The sequence below is a fragment of the Thamnophis sirtalis genome, unplaced genomic scaffold (genome assembly GCF_051295495.1).
Source record: "Thamnophis sirtalis isolate CommonGarterSnake01/CBP01778 unplaced genomic scaffold, rThaSir2_p1.2 scaffold_3, whole genome shotgun sequence".
Lineage (NCBI taxonomy): Eukaryota > Metazoa > Chordata > Lepidosauria > Squamata > Natricidae > Thamnophis > Thamnophis sirtalis.
Genome location: NW_028261383.1, coordinates 150,452,401 through 150,479,639, shown reverse-complemented (window position 1 = coordinate 150,479,639; position 27,239 = coordinate 150,452,401). Strand labels below are relative to the sequence as shown.

General features: G+C 40.9%; 2 protein-coding genes across 3 annotated transcripts in view; one reads left to right on the top strand and one right to left on the bottom strand.

Annotated features, from left to right (window-relative positions):
- Positions 1 to 1,733: 1,733 nt before the first annotated feature.
- On the top strand, positions 1,734 to 9,028 carry IL23A (interleukin 23 subunit alpha). Its single transcript, XM_087708261.1, has 5 exons — positions 1,734 to 1,832; positions 6,317 to 6,400; positions 8,007 to 8,176; positions 8,616 to 8,679; positions 8,832 to 9,028. The coding sequence occupies exons 1-5, from the start codon at positions 1,734 to 1,736 to the stop codon at positions 8,964 to 8,966; spliced, it is 552 nt and encodes a 183-aa protein (XP_087564387.1). The 3' UTR covers positions 8,967 to 9,028.
- A 1,078-nt stretch (positions 9,029 to 10,106) lies between these two features.
- The window catches only part of STAT2 (signal transducer and activator of transcription 2), a 41,077-nt gene continuing 23,944 nt past the window's right edge, over positions 10,107 to 27,239 (bottom strand). For both annotated transcript variants that reach the window (XM_087710402.1, XM_087710403.1), the window contains exons 14-24: positions 25,156 to 25,212; positions 22,783 to 22,866; positions 21,435 to 21,533; positions 20,061 to 20,196; positions 18,989 to 19,038; positions 18,792 to 18,898; positions 17,504 to 17,643; positions 13,490 to 13,678; positions 12,610 to 12,664; positions 11,663 to 11,790; positions 10,107 to 11,210 (exon numbers count right to left, since the gene is read on the bottom strand). In XM_087710402.1, the coding sequence (XP_087566528.1) occupies positions 11,017 to 11,210; positions 11,663 to 11,790; positions 12,610 to 12,664; positions 13,490 to 13,678; positions 17,504 to 17,643; positions 18,792 to 18,898; positions 18,989 to 19,038; positions 20,061 to 20,196; positions 21,435 to 21,533; positions 22,783 to 22,866; positions 25,156 to 25,212 (1,239 nt within the window). In that variant the 3' untranslated portion in view covers positions 10,107 to 11,016. The remainder of the gene's footprint in view (positions 11,211 to 11,662; positions 11,791 to 12,609; positions 12,665 to 13,489; positions 13,679 to 17,503; positions 17,644 to 18,791; positions 18,899 to 18,988; positions 19,039 to 20,060; positions 20,197 to 21,434; positions 21,534 to 22,782; positions 22,867 to 25,155; positions 25,213 to 27,239) is intronic.

Genomic DNA, 27,239 nt, shown 5'->3' with positions numbered 1-27,239 from the left:
CCCCCCAAAGGAATGGGGGACAAAGCCTAAGGGATTTTATATATCTTCAGAGGGGCTTTATATCATGCCAGAATAAGGAGAGAGGCTGGATGCAGGAACGCTTCTGATATTTGCCTGCAGCCCATGCCTCATGAATTCTTCACATATGCTGACCAGATTCACAGTTCTCCTTAATATCTCTTGTTTCCTTTTGTCTCAATGTGATGCATAAATCCAACTTTTCTGATTTATAAGTCAGAGCTTTTTATGGACAAGGTATGAACGAGGCTATTATGGTTTATTCAACCTCTAGATGTGATGGGTGGCACATAAATCTAATGAGCAAACAAACATACAATGTTAAAATTGTTTTAAAAGCCAGAGGTTAAGCCATAAGCTAAAAACAAGAAACCGTGAGTTCTAGTCTCACCTTCGTCTGAAAACCAACTGGGTAACTTTGGGGCAGTCACTCTCTCTCAGCCCAACCTACCTCACAGGGTTGTTGTTGTGAGGGAAATGGAAGAAGCATTAGGTATGTTCGCTGCTTTGTGTTATTTATAAAATAACAAAGGCAGGATGAAAATAGAATAGAATAGAATAAAGAACCAAATTATGGTTTAGTGTGGTATGTAAATTCAGTCAATTATCTGGGTTTATCCTTAAGTTTCTTCCTTTCCCCCCCTCATTCTAGATAGGGATCTTTTCAAGTGCCTTCTCTTTTTGAGACAGGATTGTTTAAAAATAGTTACTATAATTTTTGGAAATAATTGTGGAATTTTCCTGGAAGAGAGATATCAGATTCATTGTAATAACTACTTTAGAAAAAGAGATGAAACAAATAAACACACACACACACACACACACACACACACACACACAATAGGTGACCTTTGTGTCTCTTTTGCTTGGCTGTATTTATGAACGATATTTATGAGTTATAAGATGGATTCTGATCTTTTGGACCCTGAATTTTTGCCAATTTATTTTTGAGAACTGTTAGATTCTTCTTTTTCTGTCTAGTGTTCTGAACACACTAGGAATTCACTGCAGACACTCACTATATGTTTATATATTTTCTTAACTCAGATTGTTAAATATTATTCTGTTTTTGAACAGAGCAAATGTGTAAACATTAATAATCTAACTTGGGGTGGACAGAAAAACCATCCAATTCCCCAAGGAGAAGCAAAAGGTTTTCTGGCTTAATGTCAGTCAGAGGACAGCAGATTAGATTCTTGTTTTCCTCTCCCACAATCATTTTCTAATTCTGATAAAGATAATAGCTGGGATCACAAAAATACAATGGGGTTTTTCTCTGTGTTTATGTTTACAGGTAGGGAGAGAAATGGGGATTTATGATTTACCCAAAGGCATCATTAGGCAAATGAGCTGATCTCTGAGGTTACTGATCTTTGGAGAGCCCAAAAATGGGTATCACTTCTGCTTTTCTGGTGGACTAAGCTCTGTCACCCTAATTGTTGGCCATATCAGGCCACACTGATCCCTGACATCAGTGCAGTTGCAATACCACCCCCACCTGTCTCCCCAGGGGTGGAATTCCCCGCTATATGCCTGAGTCACCTATAGCAGCAAGATAAATATGATCCTGGTTCCTCTGACTCCCAGTATCAAACAAGGTCCTTCAGCATCACTTCAACTTCAGCCTAAAATCTTCAGAGATGATGCTCAACGCAGGGCATCCTTTGCAGAGCAGCCTTTTTTACCTCCTCCTCCTCTTTACTGCTTCCAGAGGAATGAGGCTGCCCAGGGAAAGTGATATAGATTGGCAGGGTTGCAAAACTGCCTCACAAGATATCCTCAAGCATCTGCAGAAGCTGAACGTAACGAAAGTGGTGAGTAGGAGAATGCTTTGGCTTCTTTGCGGTGGGTCCAAATTCCAGATAGGAAATCTGGGCAGAGAAAAAGGATAGAGTGATAGGAAGAACCTCATCATGAATATAATTATGTAGGGTTTTTTAAATATCCTTTGGCCAAACTGAAATGTTTTTTGGGGCTTAGTTCGTTGGAAATGACGGAGCTTTCCTCTCCATTGTATGGTCTGAATGGGGTTGCAGTTTTATGGTGGGGCATCACGATTGAGATCTCCCTCGTTGAGGTGAGGCACTACACTGAAAACCTTTGATGCATCCCTGGAGTTTTTGCAAGCTGTGGTTTATGATTTGCCATGTTGTGCCAAACCAGTTAGTTGTAGTTTATTTAATAAACTCTGGTTGAGCAAAGAAATGGCTTAGAGGGCTGCAAAAAGATGGCCATAAGAGTTGTAAGAGTGGGGTTGGGATCTGGAAAATTCTGATCTAAATGCCAACCCCATTCATACTGCATCCGAAAATTCTCCAATGGGCATTTCTCCCCCCTGCAATGCAAATAGTTCCTGACTTCATTTAAGAGTTTGAAAGATGTGTGTGAAATGTTAAATACATCTTCTAATCTGGAGATCATGCTTAGTCTGATTTTCCTTAGCCTAAGGCTGGGGTGTGTGGCATCTTCCGGATCAGGAGACATACAAGAGTAAAAAGGCTCCATATTGAATCTTTTTTCCCCCTTGGGTGAAGTCAGGTCAGAAGCAAATGTGATTTTATTTAATGTACTTGTACGCTTCTAGCACCAAATATAGCTAACATGATTAATTTGGATTTCATGTTTAATAATGCTAGAGTTGTCAGTTATTGGAAGGTTCAGCTGCCTATCAGCCTGGGCTCTTTATGCATCCCTTCAGTAAGGAAAGGAGCAAGATAAAGGGAAGGCAACTTCCAATTGAGTTATTGATAGAAGAGAATATTTCTAGCTCAGGGCTGAACTGTGGGGCCCTTGGTGCTCTCTGACCTTGATGCTTTTCATGCAGACAAGAACCCCATAACTGAGTTGTTTCTTTTTGCTTAAGGACAAGGATTTGGCTGAAGGAGGCGGCTTGTTTTCAGGGTTTTAACAGGAGAAAATATTGAAAAGTGGGAAAACTGACAAGATTTGAGAGCAGGCTTGAAGCATTATTCAAATATGAAGAAAAGCAGACAAGAATTGGGAATGTCTTAAAATCACACTTGCCACAAATTGGCTCCAAATAAGGACTATTTCTTATAGCCTCCAACATAAAGATGCCTCTCTAGTTGTTAAAAGATTCCTTATGCCCTTTTTATATACTATACTCAGTGTTAAAATACCATGTTTATGTTTCTCCCAGCTTATGTCCTAAAAATTTACACAATGAAGCTGAGGATGGGTTTGGCAGCCCTACTTGCAATTTTAGGCTGCCAGGCAGATCTTTTTCTTCATTCTCTCTCCCTCTCTTGCTCCCTCTCTCTCCCCAATCCATCCATCCATCCATTCTCATTCATTATTCATCCATCCTCTCTGGTTATTTTAATTTGGACTGCAGGAAAGAAAACCTAATTTCCACACAACTAACTTTCAAATATCCACACAAGCCCCTCTTATCACCTAAGCTAAGACAAGTTGGGGGTGCTACTATGAAAATATGGTTCTTGTTGTTTTCCAGAAACCACAAAGACACATGGTTAAGAATAGGAGCCCCCTCACTCTTCTGCCAACCCCCTCAAAGGGATGATGGTCATGGAGTAATAGTTTACTCCATTTCTTTCTGTCTGCCTCTTCCTTTCTTGATCTACTGTCCTTTTAATCTGGTAACTCAGTAACAGGCTTTGAGAGATACAAACAGCCCTCAGGATCAGAATTTTTGTTGCTAAGCGAGGTAGTTGTTAAATGAGCTGCACCCAATTTTACGATCATTTTTGCCACCATTGTTACACAAATCGCTAAAGTCATTATAAGTGAATCTTCTGGTTATTAAGCAAATCTGACTTCTCCCATTGTTTATGGCTGTCAGAAGCTGGCTGGGAAATTTGCAAATGGCGATCATATGACTCTGCAAATGCCTTAAATAAATGAACAACTGCTAAATGCCCAAATTTTGATCACGTGACCATGGGTCGGCTGCAATAGTCTTAAGTGTGAGGACCAGTTGTAAGTCACTTTTTCAGTGCTGTTGTCGCTTTGAATGGCCCCTAAATTAATGGTCATAAGTTGAGAACCACCTGTATCCATCAGGAAGATAGTTGATGCAGGTGATGTTAGGGGAATCTACCAACCGCTTCCCTTAATTTTTCCCACACGAAACGTGAAAGGTCATAATCACACAGCCATCTTGCCTAATACCCATGAACCAATGTAACCAAGAGTGAATACAGAATAGAATTCCCAATATTGTACACCCATCGGCACATCTGATGAAAGAAAGTGAAACAAAATCCACAATTTGACAGCAAATGTTGAGAAAGCTGTTCCAAAGTATTTTCCCGTAAAACGGTTTACTGAAAATCTCAACCACTTTTGCTCTTATCTAGAACATTCTTGTCCCCGATAAAACAAATCTGATTCAGATATTTTTCATATAACTCTCGCCACCTATAACTTAATATCTTTTTTCAAAGTTTCATATTCGATCTTGTTGCTTTTCATTCTGAAACCACATGCTCTGATGAAACTGCTGTTTTTTCCCTACTTGTTACTCTAGTATTGCAGCATTGTTTGTCCCTGGGTCCACATGACTAAGGGGGAAAAAAACATCCTTTCCCCAACGCTTAGCCACACTGATGTAGCATAACTGAAAATATTCAGGCCCCGTGAATATGAGATAAAATGATTTTTAGGTGTCTGACGTTCATCTGTAGCTAAGTTGCAGCCAATTATCCTAAATCAAATACGCGCCATGTGTATGACATCTTGCTGGATATTATTTCTTTTTCTGGTGGATAATCATGATTGGTTACACAGTCAGCTAGATGTTTAGACTGGATTTGGCATTTTTGGCATTTATAGTCCTTCCCAAGGGTTAGGGATGGATTAGGCGGATGCTGTTGTTTGGTATTATTATTTATTTATCTATCTATCATTATTTAATTAATATAGTTGAATTAAAATGACAGTTTTAATAGATTAATTTAATTAAGTACACATATTATTATATATTAATTTGTCAATTACAAAAGACCACAGTGTTTGGACCTACATGTATACCAAGGCTGTCAAAGTCCCAGGCCGTGGGTCAGATGTGTCACACACTGGCCATACCTATGCCCAGGAAAAATACGTCATGTGACACTGCCATGACGCCACAAGTTTGACACCTCTGATGTATACCATGCCAATACATTATGAGATCCTAAGTTCTTGGGAAGGGCTTGAAGTGAATAAGGGTTAACATCAGCTAAAGAACCGGCAGCTGTGATTTCATGTTGCTGTGTATATCTTCTTCTTCTTCTTCTTCTTCATCATCATCATCATCATCACCATCATCATCGTCATCATCATCTGCCTATCTATGTCTATAGCCAGATAAAAATACCTCCAGTCTAAACATGCAGCTGACTTTGCAAGAAACCATAATATATTAAACTTTTATGCCAGTGACTCTTAATGACTCTTGGTGGCTCACAACAAACCAAGAAATTACAATAAAACATAAAAAAATGAAGAAAAATATAGGAAGTATGATATAGTCAAAGTCTCCTCCCTTACTGAAGGCCTCGGTGAAGAGCAAATATAAACATACTATTAAGCTATTTGACCTACCCATTTTCACCTTTGGATTCACCTTTGAGTTGTCATCTGAGACCTGTTTTTTATTTTTCTGATCACTTGTATTCATATATCCATCTCTCTGTGTCTGTTAATTTGTCACTTGTGACTAGATTCAGAGGCAGATTATGCTCCTATGCAAGACCACATTTCGCAGTTCAGCTTTTCTTAAACTGTCACAACCCACAGATGTGACTAGATCCATTTCTTAGAACTGCTGAAATTAAAATATCTTGCTCACGTTTTCCATTTGACCTTTCTCACTCTAAACATTGATTAAATTTTAGTCTGCCTTTTTCCCGCTGAGAACTCAAGGAAGCTGTAATTTGGGGGAGGGTCTCTCCTCATTTTATGACCATCACATTTGTGAAGTGGATTGGTTCTGAAAGTGTGTTTGGTCCAAACTTCTGTGAGCTTCTGTCTCCCTAGTCTTACTCAAAAAAGATTAGAAATGTAGAGCTGGGAAGGATCATTTAATTTTGTGCTTATCCAAATGCTTGAAAAATGGCTGAACAATCTTTACTTGGATACACACAGAGAAACAAGTGGAGGGGGATAGACAGACATTTTCTACTAATTATAATTTCAGAAGAGAAAAAGAAACAGGTGAACAAGATTAAAGATAAGATTTATATGGTAGGGATGGGTGTATTCCAACATTTATTTTTTTCAAGTATGCTCAATATACATCTTTATATTTAGTGCCTCTGTATTTCCCCCCTAGGAAAAACGGATAAATATTTCATTGCCTCGGCGGATTGAATGCAATGATCATTGTGATCCAGATTCCTTGAGCAAGAATAGCACGGTAATTATGTCTATCCAAATCAAGCCATATTGAAAAGCTTAAAAATGTCACAAACAGTAAAGCAATACTTCATTCTACGAGTCTGTGATTTCTGTAATCTGGGTGGTTTTTAACTAATCCAAGAACAGCTGCAAATCAGTTAAGACTATAACTGTTTATTTTTTTAATACATTTCTCCACTAGTGATGTAGAGAGTTTCTAAAATCATCCAGTTGTAACTGTACAAAAATAATAGCTATGCGGACAGACTTTATATTTACTTAAGTAAAGGCTGAATGGTACTATGAAGACATTGTAAATTATTATGGATTTAATTATACGAAACAAAACAATAGTGCTTAAATTGTGTTTCAAGGAAAAAATTATGATTATGATTTATCACTTGTTGCATACATGTACACTGAGAGCTTATACACAAGAGACAAATCCATTTTCTCCAATCACATTTGTCCAATAAAGAATTCTGTTCCATTCTGTTGTATTCTATTGTATTCTATTCTATTGTTATTAAATATCTACAATATCCCTCTCACTAAGGTGACTCTGGAGATTTCTTGCATAAAAATCTATTATGGGTATGCCAAATTTCTCTAAAAGGTGACTTGCCCTACAGAAATACAGTATGCAGAGAATACATCTCATTCAGAGTCTTCATGAGGGGGCCTGAGGAATCTGGCTAATACTAAATGCTTTGTGGCATACATGCAGGAATCACTTAGAGAGGGATGTAAAGCACTGTGAAGCAGTATATAAGTCTAAGTGCTATTGGTATTGTCCTTTGAGCTGATGAATGTGAAGGCCATTTTTATGGGAAGGACAATGTTTATAGCTAGCAATCAAAGAAGAAAGTGGGCCAAGATGGAAGAAGGTTTCCAACTTTGCATGACAAGAGAAAAATTACTACATATCTGATTTCATTTTCTTCAATAAGCAGCCCTAGTCAAACCTCATCATTCATATTTAGTCGGGGGTCTCCAAACGTGGCAACTTTTAAGACTTGTGGACTTCAGCTCCCAGAATTCCTCAGTCAGCTTGGCTTGTTGAGGAATTCTGGAAGTCCACGAATCTTAAAAGTTGCCACGTTGGAGCCACCCCCCCCCCCGAAAGCAGAACACCCATTCCGTTCTTACCAGAGTGTGAGAGCAGAATGGCTGCCCAGAAGATTGGCAGCACCTGTGCTGCTTTTGTCCTGTCTAAGCCCTCTCCTCACCTTAGCAAGGCGAGGTTGCCTATAAAAGCTGGTTCTGGGGAGGGGGAGGAAGAGAAAAGGGAGGGGGCATGGGGCACCTTGAATGGGATGTTTTTCTCTAGCCGTACTCACAAGGAGTACTAGTAGGAAGAGCAGCTGTGGAGAAGAGTGTTTAATGTTTAGTAGTATTGAAGTGCTTCTGTGTGTTGTCTAGGGACCTGTGTTGTTGGCTCTTTTGGGTCGAGCCCACCAAATTGGGTTCAGTTAAAAGAACCCATAACACAGGTTCCCCAACTGAGTAAGGAGGGCCATACAAGGAAGCCTGTAGCTTTGAACAAGTTCCCTCTATTGAAGGATCTCCAAGTGTTTTGTGAATCAAATTAAAATGACCCACAGTTTTTGTTCTCTCTGCCTTAGCTGTGTCTGATGAAGATTCGTCGGGGCCTTCACCGTTATCAGGAACTTTTGACACAGTATGCAAAGTCAGATACTACAACTGGGCTCCGAACAGCTGTGACTAATCTGTTGAAGCTCCTTCGGGAAGTAAGTATGTTTATGAGGCAAAAGGAAGAGATTACAGGGATACTGTAATAATGCAAGGATTGGTTGTCACTACTGGACTACTTTTCAAGAAGGCATTAACAATGTTAGGAAAGCTCTTATAGAAGTAAAGTAGGGGTGAAATCCAGCAGGTTCTGGAGAACCAGTAGCGGAAATTTTGAGTAGCTCGGAGGACCTGCAGATGCCACCTCTGGCTGGCCCCAGAGAGGGGTGGGAATCGAGATTTTGCAGTATCCTTCCCCTAGAGTAGGGTGGAAAAGACCATTACCTGAATTATGTTCTATGTGCGCTGCAGGAGAATGGAGATTTTGCAGTATCCTTCCCCTGCCACGCCCACCAAGCCACACCACGCCCACCAAGCCACACCACGCCCACCAAGCCACGCCCACAGAGCCGGTAGTAAAAAAAATTGAATTTCACTGCTGGAGTAAAGTTATATCCCTTACACCACTACTGTTTTCATAGCCACTCTCACACTGTCAACACAAGGAAGTCAGGCTATTCCTCAACAGGACCTATAGCTCCAAATGTCCCCCTTCAGCTGTTTTGTCACCGGTCCAGTCGTGCCAAATAATTTTCTCTCACTTGAGCACCCAGATGTGTTGCTGGGATGAACATTCACAAGGGCTGACACCTTGATAATTGGGTCAAATGCAGACTTATGTTCTTCTCTAACCACAGGATGAAAGCAACAGCCCAGCCAAACAATTGCAAGAATGGGAGAAATCGCATGTAGCAGATGTCATCCTACAGCGCCTGCAGTTGTTTGCAATTTTGGTGGCACGCGTCTTTTCCCATTGTGCCACATTGAATTGAGATGTAACTATCTGAGTTACAACAATGCCGGGGCGGGAAAGAGAATATTCCATTATAAACCTTCACGCACTTAACACAAATTATCCAGAAAATACAATTCAATTCCCTGGGAATGCAAAAATCAACGAGACATAGAAGTTGCCGGGGGGGGGGGGGGGACCTGGGAGAAACAGGGTGTATCCATTATGTGCTCTTATTTATTTAATATACTTATTTAATGTATTTATTTCTATTTATATGGCTCAATTCCTATCATGCATGGCCTGTTTCCCTGAAAATAAGACTTCCTCGGATAATAAGCCCAATCGGGCTTTTGAACACATGTGCTAAAATAAGCCCTCCGCCAAAAATAAGCCCTTCCCGAAAATATTGCAACACAGCAGCAGCCATGAGGTGACCACGCTTGCTGCTTCCTGCACCTCAAAAATAAGGCCAAGTGCTTATTTCAGGGGTCAAAAGAAAATAAGATCCCGTCTTATTTTCGGGGAAACACAGTAGTGACCAAGAACGTATAGGAAAACTAAGTGCCAACTATTAATATCAAAAGTGGGGGGATCACTCAAGAATCTCACACTTTCATTTACAATGTAAAATGTTATGTTCATCCTTTTTTGAAGGATTATGACAAGTATTTTGTATGATTGACTGCAATAAAAAGCTATATTTGTGTACTTGAAATGAATTCAGTAGTTCCATAAATGGAAAAAGGACATAGAGGTGAGAGACTTCCCCCTCCCCTCTAGTATACTCCAGGGGCAGAGCAGAATGCTGCCTGAACTCATCCAGTGCTGCACTATGCAAAATTAATGTAACTGAGCTGCTGTCATTGACATCTTTTATACAATGCTGGGATGATGGGAACTATGGGGGCATCATTGATAGAGCGCCTGGACTCTCACAACATTTTCCTGGAACCTTCCCTTTGGTGGTGTCCCACATTAACACTTATAATTCAATATTTTATAATAAATCAGAATTTTGTCAAACTTTTTAAGTTTTAAAATTTGGAAGACATAATGCTGTGACAGCTGTGCTGCACTAGTAGGCCAATGACATCACCCCTATAATTTATTATCACAGACTTCTACATCTGTATCTACAGACTGTGCCTCACATGCTTGACAGGACAGAAACCAGGAATTTGACAATGATCTGAATGTTTTTATTTAAATAAAAGGAGTGAATAAAAGCAGAAAGATCCCAAAGGATAGCAAAATTACACACATGTATTTGAGGAAAGGGATTCATGTGTGCAGCTCGTATTTATTCAATGTTACCAAAGTACAGTTTGATCTGGTTCGTCCTTGCCACTTCTCCAAATGATGGTAAATTCCAGAACAGCTTGACTGGGTCAGCTTCCTATAAAGAATGCAGACCAAAGCCGTATTTTGTAGCAACTGTTTATTTACAAATTTACAGCTGAGAGGCAAGCCAAACAGAAATGAAAACTCAATATTAGTCATTGATATCTGTCATGGTAACTCTTAATTCTAGCAAGCAGCAACTGTGATATTTTTTTTTTAAAACCAACACACCTGCTAATAAATTAGATGGATGCTGAACCATTAATTCAAAAGTTCCCCATCTTACCCAAATAATTGAAAGAGCACATCGTTTTTATATTTCTGGGTGTCTTTCCCCCCCCCCCACTCCTTTTCTAGATTCTAGTACATTATATTTCCTTTCCCCAAACTTGCTTTTTTAAAGCCTTTTGGAAATCAACGAATTTCATCTTTCCTGAATTCTATAAAGGTGTGCGTGTGCGAGGGAGGAAGGGAGGGAGGGCTCAACAATTCCAGAGGTTGTCCAACCCTTCATCCCTAGTTTTGCCCCAATCCCGGCACGATTAAAGAAATAGCTGTTAAGAAAAGAAAGAACTTAAATGGTTAAATAGTGGCAATTTATGGGAGAAATGTTTGTCCAAAGATTTGTGGAGAGAAGCTAAAAGAAACCAGAGTATATTTACCGATATGTCGATGCCCTTGATTGTATATTATAGGCAAGAAAGAATGGGAGGAACAAAGGACATGTAGAGAATTGTGTGTGTGTCCTACAGGCACTGACCTACTTCTACCTTAGCATAAAGCTTCATTAAATCGTCAATTTCATCTCCAGAAGTGTCATTACTTATATTGTCAACAGTGAGCAGGGATTGGAAATCTGGATCATCCACTTGCAAGTTTGGCATATCAAAAAGGGAGGAAGGTTCCTGTTCCTCTTCATTTGACTGGAAAAGAAAAGGATCTAAGGAAAAAGAGGAAGGGAGAGCAAATCAGCCAAGATAAACTCAGAAAGACAAATGAGAGAAATCCAAACGAAAAGAGAGGAAATGGAAAGAAACAAACAATTCTGCAACCATAGTCTCAAAACATCTGTGGAGATTCTCAGTCATCCAGCTTGTCCCAAAGGTGCTTTTTCAGGAGGCAACTGGACTTTCTTGTTTTTTCTTTGCTTTTGGCTTCTCATTCAAGAAGCTTCTTCAGTTTGGACTGGATGGTGGGGAATGGAAGGATTTATATTCCTTGCAAAGAGCTTGTCATTTGCATTCTTTTAGAGAGTCACTGAGTCGTTAATGACCAGCTGTCTGCAAGGAGTATAAATCCTTCCAAAAACAGCTCCTCTGGGACACAGTCTCAAAAGGATTACTTCTGGGACAACAACTGCCCAATTTAAGAGGGCCCAGATACATTATTTACCTTCCTTGATAAGCAGAAAGTTATCCTCTCTATACTCAGGATTTTGCAGTCCATCAGCTACCAACTCATTGCTTATAGGGAGTAGTTCATTTACTGGCACATCTGGCGTCTGAGTCTCTGCTGGTTGCCTAGATGAATTAGAGGAAAAAGGAAAAAAGAAGCATTCTACCACCTTCAGTAGCATCCATAATTGAGATGGGGGGCAGGGGAGAGACGGTATCTTCTCTGCCATGACACCAAAGTTGGGGAATTCTCTTGCTAGAGAAATTCAGTTGAACTTAAAATCTCTTTTAAGATTTAGACAATCAGTTCAGATTTTATTTCTCCCATTTTTTAAACCTGCATTCGGGTGTTCCCCGCCAATCAACTGATTTGCATAAAAAGACTTAGACACAGCACCTCCTTGAGTGGAAGGCACAGGCAGCAATGGCTTGATGGGGAGCTGCCTGGTCTATTCCAAAGGTGTCCAGCTAGCTGGCCTCTGGATTAAGGGATTAAACCAGGGAAGAACACAACCCAAAAGCTGAGCAGGACATATAACCTCAGCAAGGAGTTCCATAAACAAAAGTCCTATTTGCTCTCTGAACTTCCCTTTCCTGGTCATTCTTTTATCTAGTCTCAAAAGCTTGCCGGGTGGGGGCGGGGTTAGAAGGGTGGCAAAGAAGGAAGGAGGCAACTCAATCAGAAGCACTGTCTGCTTGCATTACTCTGGACCCAAGTCAAGGCCTTTGTAGATGAAACAGGCCATTGTAGGCCAGTGAGATGAAACAGGATTCCCACGTTAGCTCAGCCTCTCTTGTCTATCACGGAGTACAGAGCCCATGAGAAGTGGGGTTGCAGTAGAATGTTGGATTCAAGTGAATGGAAGACAGTTTGGGAGTGATGCATGTGACAATTACAACCAATGACTTGAAGAAGCAAAGAAAGGAGAAGATGGCATTGCTCACGTAGAGACTCTGATCAGGCGACGGTTCAGGTATTTTCTTTGTTCCATTGTGCTTACTGGAAAAAAAGAAGAAGTATGAAGGATGGAGAAGCAGCAACACTATCAATACTTTCCAATCCTTGCACCAGATTTAACAGTTTCCTTCGCAGTTTCCTTGGTGGTTAAGGCATCAGGTTGAAAACAAGGAGACTGAGAGTTCAAGTCCTGCCTTAGCCATGAGAGCCAGCTGGGTGACTTTGGGTCAGGCACTCGCTGTCTCAGCCCAATCCAACTCACAGGGTGGTTGTTGTGGGGGAAATAGGAAGGTGTGCTGGATATGTTTGCTTGCCTTAAGTTTGTTGTAAAAAAAATAAATGCAGGATACAAATAAACAAACAAACAAATATCCTTACTATGGAGATAAATATTTGCACTATAATTTTATTCAGAACAGCATGAATATTTCAGAAGAACTCTGGTGGAAATGATGCATGGAAAGGGGAAGCCCTAATCTTTTGCCTCAATTGTTGAAATTGGCATGACAAGGAAAGATCCCATGTTTACTAATTGAAGATTTCTTTGCCATGCCAAGAGCATCACTTGTATACCTGAGGCCTCATCCGTCTTTGTCTCCTTTAAACTGTAAAACCCCCTGGAACAGTTTAGGTTGCTCTATAAGGTGTCATCATAATCAACATCATCGTCCCTCTGACAAAATGCACTTTAAACCTTCCCTACCCAAACAATTACATTTACTAGATCTCAACATCCATATAGCAATTCTGGAAATATCAGAATACATCTGAACTCATTCATGGGAAAATGCAGTTCAGCTGAATTGCAGGGTATAAATAAGAGTCCCAGTGGAGAATGCCCAAGGAAAAACTGGCAGTCACTAATACCTTTCTGGCATTCTTTGTAGTAAGAACCAAAAGCTTCATCCCTTGGCATGTCAGGATACAGGTAGAGGAGTGGATTCTCTGGAATAACCTCTGTCGCCAGGAGTTGGTAATCTCGGATGATATCAGGCAGTGAAAGGAACTCCAGCTCTTTCCTGGTGTAGGGCTCAACTGAATTGAACTCGGGAACACCTGCAAAAATTGGGTTCTCGGTGATCATCCAGAAATTTGAATCTGGGAGGGCAATGTGCTTGATGAGAAGAGTAAGTCTTTGGTAAGTTTCCATCTGTTACGTCTTGTCCTGCCTTGAGGCCTTTTGGAGAAAAGGCCAATCCCCTCTTCTCTGTGATAGCCCTCAAATGTTGGAAGACTGCTACCAGTCTTTGGAAGGACCCCTAGTCCTTCTCTTCATTAGACTAGACATACCTAATTTCTGCAATATATTTCAACCTTCAGTTCCCTAATCATCTTTGCTGTTCTTCTCTGGATATTTTCTAGAGTCTCAATATCTTTTCTGTATTGTGGTGACCAAAACCGGACACAATATTCCAAGTGAGTCTTACCAAGCAGTATATAGCAGTACTAATACCTCATATGATCTTGATGCTATTTCTTGATGCTATTCCTCTGTTGATGCAGCCTAAGACTGTGTTGCCTTTTTTTGGCAACTACTGCACATTGCTGGCTCATATTTAAGTGGTTGTCCCCTAGGACTCCTAGATCCCTCTCATAGTTACTGCTGTTGAGCCAGGTACAACCTATTTTTAAAAATATACTGTTAATGTTAATTCCTGCTAATTCCGAAAGATCTCCTGTATGGAGAATTGGGGAAGAGAACGCGCCCCAGAGGGAGACCACAGCTGCGATGTAAGGATATCTGCAAGAGAGATCTAAAGGCCTTGAGAATGGACATTAACAGCTGGGAAACCTTGGCCTCTGATCGTTCAGCTTGGAGGCTAAAGACGTAGCATGGGCTTCTCCAATTCGAAGAGACACTTGTTCGGCAGGTTGAGGCAAAGAGGCAGTCCCGGAACCAGTGAAATCTGGGGGCTGGGCAGGGGACAGAATGTATCTACACTCAGTGTGGAAGGGATTAGCCACACCAGATGCTGCATTAGGACCTCTTTTCAGAGCACAATACCATAGTCTTTTGAGACTGAAGGATGCCAATGACTGTTAATGTCTGGAAAGTCACTGCTTCGGCTACAACTCATTAACATTGCCCTCATAAAGATATTACCTGAAAGAAATTTATGAAAGGAATCAAGAATGGGAAAGGGGAATATGCATCCTAATATTATAATTGAGAGCTGAAGACAATGGAGAAAGGGAAAAAGAAATGATAATGAGATACTCATTTTCCACACTCCTACTTGGTTGCCCCAATCTAGTCTATTCCAATACAAGGCCCTCTGTACTGATTTTTAAATTGTGAGGAGCAGAATAGAAACATCTCTGACATCTTCTTCTCCTCAGCAGCTTAGTCTGACAAGGTATTTGCTAAAGTTGAAAATGTCCCAGAATGAGTGTGAATGCTAAAGGAAGCCAGCAGTATGGGGTATTTAGAACAATGTTTCTCAACCTTGGCAATTTTAAGATGCATGTACTTCAACTCCCAGAATTCCCCCGCCAGCAGAGAATTCTGGGAGTTGAAGTCCACATATCTTAAAAGTGCCGAAACTGAGAAACACTGATTTAAAAACTCCCTTATGAGAGCAAGGGTCTCAATCTGTCACATCTCCAAGTGTCTTTATGAGCTTGCAAGAGGACTCTGCTATTACAGAAATTATCTAAACATAGATTTGAAAATATTCTTTTAATGGTGGAGGATTTAAATAATGACTTGAATGGCTCAATCAGGAATTTTCAAGGTTTTGCTTGTTTGTTTAAAAAGAAATCCAGAATCCCTAATCGAGAGGCTGTCTATGGCTGAAATACAAAAGCAGATTGACTGATAAGGTACCATTATGGTTTTTATCCCATGAAGCAATACATAGAAATAATTGGAACTTAAATGGATGATATCACAATGCATTGATATCTGAAGAAAAAGTACTTGAGGTAAAATAAGAGAACAAGTAATGAGAGATTTAATTGTGAATGGTTTAATTATTATAGAATTTTTGAAAGATTTAAACTTAATAAAAAGCTTTGTTTTTGCAGGAGATAAATCTGAATTGGACTCAAACTTATGTTCTGGATATGATCACTTGATTGGTAAAGTCTATAAAAATATTACTTAAGATGAATCTGAAAGATGAATATGTTAAAGATTGCATGGTAAAGTGGGTGAAAAACATTGGTTATAATACCCCGTTTCTCCAAAAAGAAGGTTGGGTCTTGTTTTCTTTTGACCCCTGAAAAAAACAGGCCTTCTTTTTGGAGGGTTCTAATTATTGACTCACCTTGCAGCGGTGGCACTGACAGCAGGAGCCCGCTGCTGGCTCACTTCTTCTGCAGCTGCTTGCCGTCACTCGCACACATCGCCCTGGCCTCTGTTTTGCCTTCAAGTGCCTGCCGGAAGGCAACTGCAGTGATCCGGAGCTCTGTTATTGGCTGCAGATACCTTCCAGTAGGCATCTGAAGGAGAAACGGAGGCCTGGGCAATATGTGCAAGTGGCAGCAAGAAGGCAAGGCAGGTGACAGGGTGTGCGAGGCCTGGTAAATAGGGCAGCTCCACCCCCCCATCCCCACCCTAGCTTATTTTTTACCTGTGTGCCCCATCCCCTGGGTCTTAATTAGGCTAATTTTCTGGGTGGGGCTTAATTTAATTGCATGCGCTCAAAATTGTGATAGGGCTTCTTTTCAATGTAGGTCATCTTTTTGGAGAAACATGGCATATCATTAGATCAATGATCTAATTCTCCCATTAGATGGGAGAATGTATGGACCAAGAGTTTAAAATTTATTTTGAATTACAGTTTGAAAGAACATTTTTATAGAATGATATATCAACGGTATTCGATTCCAGACAAATGGGCAAAAATGTACAGAGGAACTTCTAACCAGTGTTGGAAATGCAATCAAACTCCAGATACATTTTATAACATATGGGTGGTCTTGTAAGTATGTAAATCATATTGGATAAACATAATAATGATAATGCAGAAAATAATCAAAATGCAAATATTAACGAAACCCGAAGCTTTTCTTCTAGGTATTATGGACAAATCAATAAAAAAACAGTTTGGGACTGTATTTCTTTTCATGATGAATGCTGCAAGGATTGTTTATGCCAAGGATTGGAAAGAAAAAGGGACACCGACTGTTGAAGAGTAGATTTTAAAAAAGGCTGAATTGGCAGAGATGGTAAAATTAAGAGCACTGATTAGAAACAATAGTTTGTAGGAGACTGGAAGCGGTGGACTTTCTCTGTGTTAAGTCCAATAACAGAAGGCTTTGAAATTTTTGTTTTGTTTTTGAGGTTACCTGTCAACTATTTTCTTTTTAAGTGAATAGTGGGTCGACTAGATAGACGGTCAATCAATTTCAACATTGTTGAAATAGTTTTATATAACATTGTATTTTAGTAAATATAGATGGGAAAATAATAATTAGCTGTAGACCTGTTATGCACGGAGAGTGGGGGGACATCTGAGGCATTTGAAATATATATTTTTCAGCATTTAATCAGGGTGGGCATTTTATATTGAATTTGTTAACAATGATATATTTATTTGTTGTAGGCACACTTTTTATCATTTGTTTGGAAATTTGGTCTGCAGTTGATGCCTTCTTTTTCCTTTTTATTCTGTATTTTAACTTTGGAGATAAATTTAAAAAAATATTTTAAAAAGAGACAAACTTCTAATGATAGAAAATTGGCTGTTTCTGAGTGACATTTTTTTTTTAAATTGCCCTCAAGTATCTTACAGAACCTCATCAAATTTTAAGGAACCGCAGGGTTTGAAAAATCCTGGTCTAATATCATGCCAACACTTAATAAGCTGAGATAAGCCATTTTCTAAGGCATCACTGAGGATGATTAAAAAGTAAGATAGGAATCCAAAAACTCACCATCATTGTTAAAATCTACCCAGGTAAAGGTGATGCCGCCACTGGAGGTACTCTCACTAAAACGTATCAGGAAGGTGCCAGCTCTTTTCTTTTTCAGCAAACGCTTTTCATATTTGCGGCTCACAAATCCCATGATGAGCCTAGTCAAATTTGGGAATGGGAAAGATACAGATCAGGAGAAGCCCCTCGTTTTCCTTTGCTTTCCAACAGCTTTGGTTTCACCTCTTCCTCACTGTATCTTTTCAAACCCTGGTTCCTGCATGCAGAATCACGGGTTAGTAAATGGCTTTCCCAGGGGGGAAAAAAAACCCTAAACACTGTGCTCTTTTCCTGGCTTCTGCAATCTCAGTTAAGGTCTAGGACAATTAGCACCTGATACCACTCTTCTGTCAGAGCTGAAGAAGCTTCTTGGATGAGAAGTGAAATGTTGTCAAAAGTTGTTTTTTTTTTTAAATAACCCAAGGAAGTCCAGTTGCTTCCTGAAAAAGCACCTTTGGGATAACCATGACCTGGATGACTGAGAATCTCTACAGATTTCAAGGTCTAGGACAGGTTATTTTAAAAAAAAATACTTGGCAACTTTAAAGTAGGTAGACTTCAATTCCCACAAGTCCCAAGCCAGCATATTGCCTGGGGAATCTGGGAGATGGAGTCCCCATGTCTTAAAGTTACCAAGTTTGAAAAAAAACAACAGTGGTGTAGGACAACATGATGCTGAACATTATGGGAAAAAGCTGTATCCCCAGCTTCCAAGATAAGGTTATGAAATTCTCTTCCCAAATCCAGGAGAGATGCTGCTACTACCCCGATATTTGGGACTGTCTCCCTAAGGAATACAGGTAGTCCTCAATTTACAACCATATTGAGCCCAAAATTTCTGTTGCAGAGTGAAAGTCCCATTTTACGACCTTTCTTGCCACCGTTGTTAAGCAAATCACTGCAATTGTTAAGTTAGTTAACATGGTTGTTAAGTGAATCTGGCTTCCCCGTTGACTTTGCTTGTCAGAAGGTCGCAAAAGGGGATCACTTGGCCCTGGGAGACTGCAGCCATCATAAGTATGAGTCGCCTGCCAAGCGTTCAAATTTTGATCCTGTGACCATGGCGATAGCTGTGCGCATGAAAAATGGTCACATCTCTTTTTTCAGTGCTGCTGTAACTTGGAACGGTCACTAAACAAACTGTTGCAAGTTGAGGACTACCTGGGCATGATTTGGCATTTCCCCCAAAGGCTAGCAATAATCAAGAGGTCCTTGTTTTTATCACTTTTTCTTTCTCCCCAATTTTTACTTCTTGTTCCAGAGCTGAAGGAGATGCTCTTGAATCAGAAGTAGGATCCCATCAATCCAGGTCCAGAAGCTGAAATTATTGTTCTCTGGAGAGCTTGCAGTCGATTCCTGGAGGGGAAAGAAAACAGAGGGCAGTTAAACGAGGATGCTGGCAAGGTGGACACCTCAAAAGAGCTTTTTTCAAGGACAATTCCTTACCTTTGAAAACCGATCCCATGTGATGGTACTCTCTGAGTTCACGCCTGGCCCTTTGATGGGAAGGAAAAACCCACATCACTGCCTTGATAAGGATGTCAACCCAAGCAGAAGCCTTTGTCAGGCCTGCAGCCATATTTCTCTTGGATCTTTGGCCTGCCACACTTTCTATTATTCTACTATGCCTTTTACTATTGTGGGAAAATGGGAGTAGGGATTGTACTGAGTTAGATGCTATGTAGCCATAACAAAATTCCTTTTAGAAAGCAAGGTCATCCTTTGTCTCTGCACCTGATAGAAACTGGATGGGTGGAACTGCAAGAATGGCAGTGGAAGATTGGGCCATGTGATGGACTTGTGGGTGTGGGGGCAGGATCTTGAACTTTCAACTAGATGGGGAAAACTGGGAAGCTTTCAGATTTGTGTTTTCCCAGATGTGCCAACATGGCTTTTAATAAATTGGAACTTTGAGCAATACTTTGCCTTGGACTCTATTTACTTTTGGATGCTATTTGGAACCCTGATACCCTTATTTCTTTCAACAGGGCTATTCTTGTCTCACAAGGAGAGTGAATGGAAAACTGCTGGGAAGCAGAATGGAAGAAATAAAGTACAGCCCTCCAATGAATCAAGCACGCCTATCAATTCTTATTCTACATTCCCAGCTCCTAAATGCCCAATTTATAAATACCCAATTTTGCCTAAACGCCACTGCTGAACAGACAAGAGACAGAATATGCCTGGGCAGCAATAGCAATAGCAGTTAGACTTATATACCGCTTCATAAGGCTTTCAGCCCTCTCTAAGTGGTTTACAGAGTCAGCATATTGCCCCCAACAACAATCCGGGTCCTCATTTTACCCACCTCGGAAGGATGGAAGGCTGAGTCAACCCTGAGCCGGTGAGATTTGAACAGCCAAACTGCAGAACTGCAGTCAGCTGAAGTAGCCTGCAGTGCTGCATTTAACCACTGCGCCACCTCGGCTCTATCTTTGGCCTGCCTTTAAACCCAGACCTGTCCATATCAATGGAATCCCCGCTTCGTCTGCATAGGGACAAGACCTCCCATTTTTACCACAGAGTTTTTCTCCCAGCATCTTGAGTTGATGGTTATCCAGGCCTTGCTCACTAACTGCCGAGAACTGCCAGGACAATACAATAGAAAGCTGGGCCCATGTGGCAGCTGGTGGTTTGGAGAAAAACAACTGGTTCTAGGAAGGGGGAAGAAAAAAGCATTAATCAGATACTTGATTTTATTTTAAATATGCCCCCCTCTCATGCAAAGGGATATGTACGAGGAACAGTTTTAGAGACATAATTCATCCCCTTGGGCTGCCCAAGGAAACTGGGAGGACAGATTAGCATTCTGCAACCTTTTGTTGTGGTCCGCTGGTGGCCTGAGGAGCTTGCAGCAGAGGCAGACAGTGAGGAGGTTGGGGAGGAACATGGGCCAGTCCTGGAGCCTGGGGAAGGCTCAGACGAGGGAGAGTGGGGGCCAGGGCCATCTGGGAATTATGTGCTGCCTCCGGAGTCTCCAGAGTCATACAGCAGCAAGGCAGAGGAACAGGCTCCTCCTGTTCCCAGAGCTTCCAGAAAGCAAGAACAGTTAAGATAGAAGGGACAACTCAGGAGTAATACTTGGAGGTGATTGGCCGCTCTCATAGGACATAAAGGAGGAGCAAAGGCACGGGAGCCTTTGCAGGAAGCAACTTGCTTTATTCTGGTCAGTTTACCTTTTAAAGCTCCGTTTTGACTCCTTGTTCCATGTGGCCTTGCCCAACTAATTGCCAATTTGGCCTTTGGAAGCATTTCAAGGAAGATAAAGCTGGGTGCCTTATCCCGAAAGACTTTGGCAGCCTACTGTAGGACTCTTTACAACTATTTGGGACTCATTACGGTCTGTGAATAAACATAATTCACAGCCTTTGAAACAAAAAGAGGGTTTTGGGGACTAAGCGTGTGCTTTTTACTGTATCAGAAAGCCTAGGTCAGAAAATCTTTTCTTAATAGTTTCCACTAGAAAGTTCTCTGTCCTCAGCCATGATGAGACCTTTCTCTTACATGCCAGGGGAACATAATTTTAGGGAGGGTTGCTTTAAACTCGGACTTTGGAAAGGTTAAATGTATCATTTATTGTGGCCAATCTGGGTAGAAGAAGTTTGGTCTACTGTAGAGAGATCATAGCAATAGCAGTAGACTTATATACCGCTTCATAGGCCTATCAGGCCTCTCTAAGCGGTTTACAGAGAGTCAGCATATTGCCCCCAACAATCTGGGTCCTCATTTTACCCACCTCGGAAGGATGGAAGGCTGAGTCAACCCTGAGCCGGTGAGATTTGAACCGCTGACCTGCTGATCTAGCAGTAGCCTGCAGTGCTGCATTTAACCACTGCGCCACCTTGGCTCATGCCCACTTCTGAGAAATAGCTCTAAGAAAACAGATTCTTACCTTAGTATCTCTGCTGAGCATAATAAACCATAAAATGGAAGCCCAAGCAGTGGCAATTTGGTTGGCATTGGAAACAATCACCACTGGCAAGGTGGATGTCTGATGATGAAAAAAGGTTAGACAAGAGGGAATTGATACAAACACACCACAAAGGTACTCCAGGTCATTGTACACTACAAAGGACTTATTGCTCTATTTGTAGGTCCATCCAGTGACATAAAAGCAAGATGTGCAGACACAATTCCAACCACAATGGATTATAGCCGTTCTCAGGTAGTTCTTGAGGAGGGACAGTGTAGTGGCAATGCAGAAAGATAATAGTTATTTCGAGAGTTAGTAACATATTTTGAATCCTCCTTCATATTAAGAAAAGTCTAGAAATTTAGACTCGTATAGAAAATAGGTGATGATGTTTGTTTATGCATCAATTCTACATAGCTGTCCATCTCATAAGAAGCAACAAATGTTGAGTCTTTTGGTTTTATAACCACCGAGAGAAGGGATGTATCTTATGCCATCACTGACCAGAAACAGATCAGAGGAGAATCTAGTTCAGGGGTCTCCAACCTTAGCAACTTTAAGACTTGTGGACTTCAACTCCCAGAATTCCTCAGCCAGCTGGCTGAGCAACTCTGGGAGTTGAAGTCCACAAGTCTATAAGTTGCCAAGGTTGGAGACCCCTGATCTAGTTAACCAGGATCTCCCCAAATTCAGTCTAAGTTTCCCTGATGCCATAATGCCAATATGAAATAATAACAACAAAAATAATAATAAATAATAAAAAACAACTGAAATGTACAATTTATTGATATCGCGGGAACAGGAGACGCCAGAATCAAAGAAAAAGAACTGGAAAAAATAACAAAATATTGCAACCTGCCCATCGAAACTATGCGATTATGGATGAAATATGTAACAGCGATACCCATTGTCATTGAGGCACTTGATACCATGACCAAGAATTTTACAAAATACATCAATAAATTGCAGCTTCCTGGAATAACACCAGCGGAACTGCAAAAAAACTATGGTACTCGGAATATCGTATATTTTAAGAAGGTATGTGGTTGATACCTAGGATGCTGGAAGCAACCCGTATCAACCATTTGCACCAGTCAATGGTATTTATGACACATTATTGAATGTTCAGTTGACTTGAGTTTCATGTTTAATGAATAAAGTAAATAATAATGGTAAAAATTAGCACCAGTCAATGGTATTTGTGACACATCTTTAAATGTTCAGTTGACTGAGTTTCATGTTTAATGAATAAAAGAAAAAATAATAATAAATAATAATAAAGCTGTCCCCCCTCCTAAATTTAATGGAATCAAGAAGATTCTATTACCTGTAGTTCGCACTTGATATCTTGATAGCAGTAGTCCAGGGTGAAAGTGATAACGTGCAATTCTTCGGTGACAGACAATGATCCCTATTACCCAAACCCCAGGAGAAAATGAACAGATGCTGATCAGAGCTCATGAGGCTATTGCGTGCCATGCTTTCAGGTTTTACTGCAGCACTAGCTTACAAGAGATATGTTCCCTTTAGTGGCTGACAAGTTGGTTTTGTTTATACATTCAAAGAAAAGAAAGAGATCGGTGAAGGGATTCCTCACCTTACAATGGCAATTAGGAGCAGAACTTCCATCTCCAAGCAGAGGCCATAAAGGGCAATGCCATTGCTTAGCAATGGCAATCCCTGCAATCCTGGTCCCAGCAATCCCGGATCCTGTCCTATCGCTAGGTAAGGCAGTTTCTTTCTAGTTTCCCACAACCAAAGTAAGCGGGGAAATTAGTTAAGAAGTTCTGTGTCCAGGTCTGCAGGCAGGTAAAATGGCATGGGTTGGCTGCATAAGGAGATGTGTGAGAGGCACAGGGAGGGTGCTCAAGAGGATGAAGGGATGCGCAAGAGGCACAGGTTGGGGAGGGTTAGTGAAAGACCAGGCTGGGCATGGTAAACAACTGTGGGAGGCACAGATCAGAGCGTGTGTGCGACTGACTGGTGTGAACACAGAAATGATGGGGGTGGATGGGCTTATCTCAGTGACTTGTAACCTTCCCGGCCAATTTCTCCACTGACTTTCTAGAGCAGAGGTGTCAAACTAGTGGCCCATGGATTGTATATGTAATGCACTGGCCATTCCCACCCCCGTTTTAGTGAAGGGGGGGGGAAGTCGCGATACATCACATGATGACGTTTGATACCCCTCTTCTAGGGAGAAGCTGGAAGAGAAGGCTGAAAATGGTGAACATGGGATTATAGGGTGCTTGACAACCAATTTTAAGTGGGAAAGTATTGCCAGGCACCCAAACCATGGACATGTGATCATGGGGATACTGAGATAGCCAGAACACTGAGGACTGGTAGCAGAGGTGGTATTCAGCAGGTTCTGTCCAGTTCTGGAGAACCAATAACAGAAATTTATATATATATTTTATATTTATATTTGTTTTGTTAAGATACAACCTGTTGTGCCTTAAAATGGCTTATACCGTACTGCATTAAAATGGCTTCTACTGTACAGTGCTGTGGAGTTGCCATGGTAATGGCTTTACATACTCCACAAGGGGGCTCCCTCTGGTAAGGGAAAAAATCCAACATTAGAAATTGCGGTGACGTTCATGGAAGGTGGGTTGGGATAAATAAATACCCAGGTGGCACCAGGTTATCTACTAGTAGCAAATACAATCTCCTGTAGCAAATCAGAACCCCAATGAAACAACAAAAGAAACTGGGATAGACATCTTTTATATCTGGGTTTATATCTGGATAAAGGCCTCCCAGGGCTTAGGATACATTTGGAGGTTGAAGATCAACCTGGAAGAAAGCAATGCCTCTTCCGAGAAAACTGCATGAACACATCCATGAGGATACCAGTAGGGCCTGACTTGAACGAAAATTTACTTTTTTTTGTAAAAAGATTTTTATTTTTCCCTTTCAAATTCATTCTTAGATATACATTCTTATAATTGCTATTTAACATTTGTCTATTCATCATAGTCTCTATATTTATTTTTATACACATAGGCAGTATATAATACAGTTTGGGTCACTTTCTTACCACCCTGTGCCTCCATCTTCTTTTGCAACACCTTTCTCCTTCCATCTTCTTAACTTCTTCTCTACCTTCTTCCTTCCTCCTCTCCTTCCTTCTTTCTTCTTCCCCTCTCTTTCCCCTCTCCTCCTCCCTTCTCCTCTTTCTTATCCTCTCTCCTACTCTTAATTCCCCCACCCTTACTTTCTCTACTTTACCCTTTTCTTCTTTTCGCTCCTCATCCCCTCTCCTTTCCATTGTTGCCCTTGCTTATTTACTTTCTCTGTTGGGTTCTCGGGGTGGCATTTCAGCGATCCCAACTTTATCTTTTCATACCAATAATTTTCTCTGTTTACATTTTATTTCTAATATTAGTTTTACTTATATCATTTTAAGGAAACTACTTTTGCGGGGGGAAATTGTACATACGTGAAACAGAAGTGTAAGCCGAAGATCAAAGAAGTACTGTAATTTGCAATTATTCCTCATTTGTGATTTGAGACCTATGTCTCAATTTTTGAACATGTTCTACCACCCTAAGAAGCACGTTCTTAACATTTGCTGGGAATGAGCTAACACAGCTTCCAGGTATTGATGATTAAATCCAAACCTGTGGCTAGGCCCACAAGCCATACATGGCATCTTTACACTAAACAATCACCTTTTATTTAACTGAAATCTCACCTCACTAATCCCTTTGTTGCCTTTCCCTGCACCAGAGATTTTCTGTTCTTTCACTGTCTTCCTCAGAGAGAAGAGAGAGGAGAGAAAAATTTTATTAGCGAGGCTGAAAGGGAACAAAGATCAGATCAGACCAAATCATTGTATTGCTGGAAGTTTTCTCCAACCTATTGCCTTCCAAATATATCACTTCAGCAGGTTATCTTTTCAAAGAAATACTTATCATCCTATTCCGCTGTACAAACAAAAGAACCTAGTACAAAACAATCCTAGTTTTTATGACTGTGGCCCCTTAGAAAATAATTCTGAAAAAATACTGGACATCTTGGGCAAGCACAACAAAACCTCTCTGTTGTTCATTAAAGCATGCTAATCTTTTTAGTCTTCCATGAAAGCTTGAAAAAAAAAACATGCCTCTGCTTTAAAATAAATGAATCGTTGATGCTGGACAACTTTTGAAGTAATGGGGTCTTCCTTACAGACCAACATAAATGTCTGGAAAAAGAATTCTGTACTTTAATGAATAGCAGAAAGCTGGTGTGAGATCAGAAGCATGTCTTCCAAATTGGTTTTTTTCTCTCACCAATTTCACCTTCTCCTCAACTTCTTCTCTTGCATATTGAGTGTTCAAGTTGGTTTTAAAAGATTATTTAAATAAAAGACTGAAGCATAGCACCATTAATTTATGCAATTGAAAAAACAAATGTTCTCTGCAGTTGTTTTATGCTCCTGACACACGACAATTTTATCAGTGCATTCATTACTTTAACATCTTTTTAGAAGAGGGGATGTAGATTATTTGGGTTTTGATGGGCAATCCCATTTTGCTGCTACAGTACCAAACACTGGAACAACGTACTTCCTGAAAAAGTTAAACACTAGATTTTTTAATGACTAGGTAAATAATAGGTCAAAATTTTAACCACCTGAACTCCCTAATACATTTTGTGTGTTTGCAAGGGGACCGAAGCAATAGATGCAAGACAGGTGGTTGCCTTGGGGCTTGGAAGTACAGGTGACAAAGGAATAGCTACTGTGTTACCACCTCCTCCCAAACTGCAGCCATTGACTCAGTCCCTTTGTTATGACCTAATTCAGTGGTTCTCAACCTGTGATCCGCAGATCCCTGGGGGCTGTGATGTCATCACAGGGAGTCCGCGAAGGCTTGAAGAAATGTTATGATTTAAATCTTGACTTAAGTCTTGGGTCTCTCTGGCAATGGCACATGGCTACAAAAGATATAGGTAGTCCTCGGCTTACAACAGTTCATTTAGTGACCACATGGAAGTTACAACGGCACTGAAAAAGGTGACTTGTGACCATTGCAGATTCCCCATGGCCATGTGATCAAAATTCAGATGCTTGGCAACCGGCATATATTTATGACGGTTGCAATGTCCAGGGTTGTTGCAACCCTTTTGCAACATTCTGACGACCAAAGTCAATGGGGAAACCAGATTCACTTAACAACTGGGCTACTCGCTTTTCATCTGCCGTGATTCACTGAACAATTGAGGCAAGAAAGTTCGTGAAATGGGACAAAATTCACTTAACAAATGTCTCACTTAGCAGCAGAAATTTTGGGCTCAATTGTGGTCGTAAGTCAAAAGGACTACCTGTATTTAAGGGGGATCTGTTGTGAAACAAGATTGAGAACCACAAACCTAGATGGTTAAGAGTGACCCTCATGGATCTGAGATCAATTGCAGCAGGTCTGAAAGCAGGAGCCAAATTTCCTCCTTTGTTTCCACTCAGCTTCAACTGCTACAGCCTTAGTACCAGGGGTGGGCTGCTGGGGGTTCCCAGGGGTTCCGGAGAACCTCTAGCTAAGATTCTGTGCAGTTTGGAGAACCCCCAAATCCCACTCCTGGCTGGCCCTGCCCACCTCACCGTGCCCCTCCTCAAAGTCCCCACATGGCCCATTTTAGATGCAGGTAACTGCAGGGCGCGCACGGAGGCTCTGGGAGGGTGAAAAACGGGCCTACCGGAAGTTCAGGAAGGGCCTCTGGAGCCTGGGGAGGCTGTTTTTGCCCTCCCGGAGGCTTGAGGAAAGCCTCCGAAGGCCAGGGCCAAAATGCCCCCTCCCC

Bases quoted from the DNA above. Each gene is read 5' to 3' on its own strand.
- IL23A (XM_087708261.1), top strand. From the start codon at position 1,734: ATGAGGCTGCCCAGGGAAAGTGATATAGATTGGCAGGGTTGCAAAACT. The intron at 1,833-6,316 runs GTGAGTAGGAGA...TTTCCCCCCTAG, and splicing joins AGCTGAACGTAACGAAAGTG to GAAAAACGGATAAATATTTC. The intron at 6,401-8,006 runs GTAATTATGTCT...TCTCTGCCTTAG, and splicing joins CCTTGAGCAAGAATAGCACG to CTGTGTCTGATGAAGATTCG.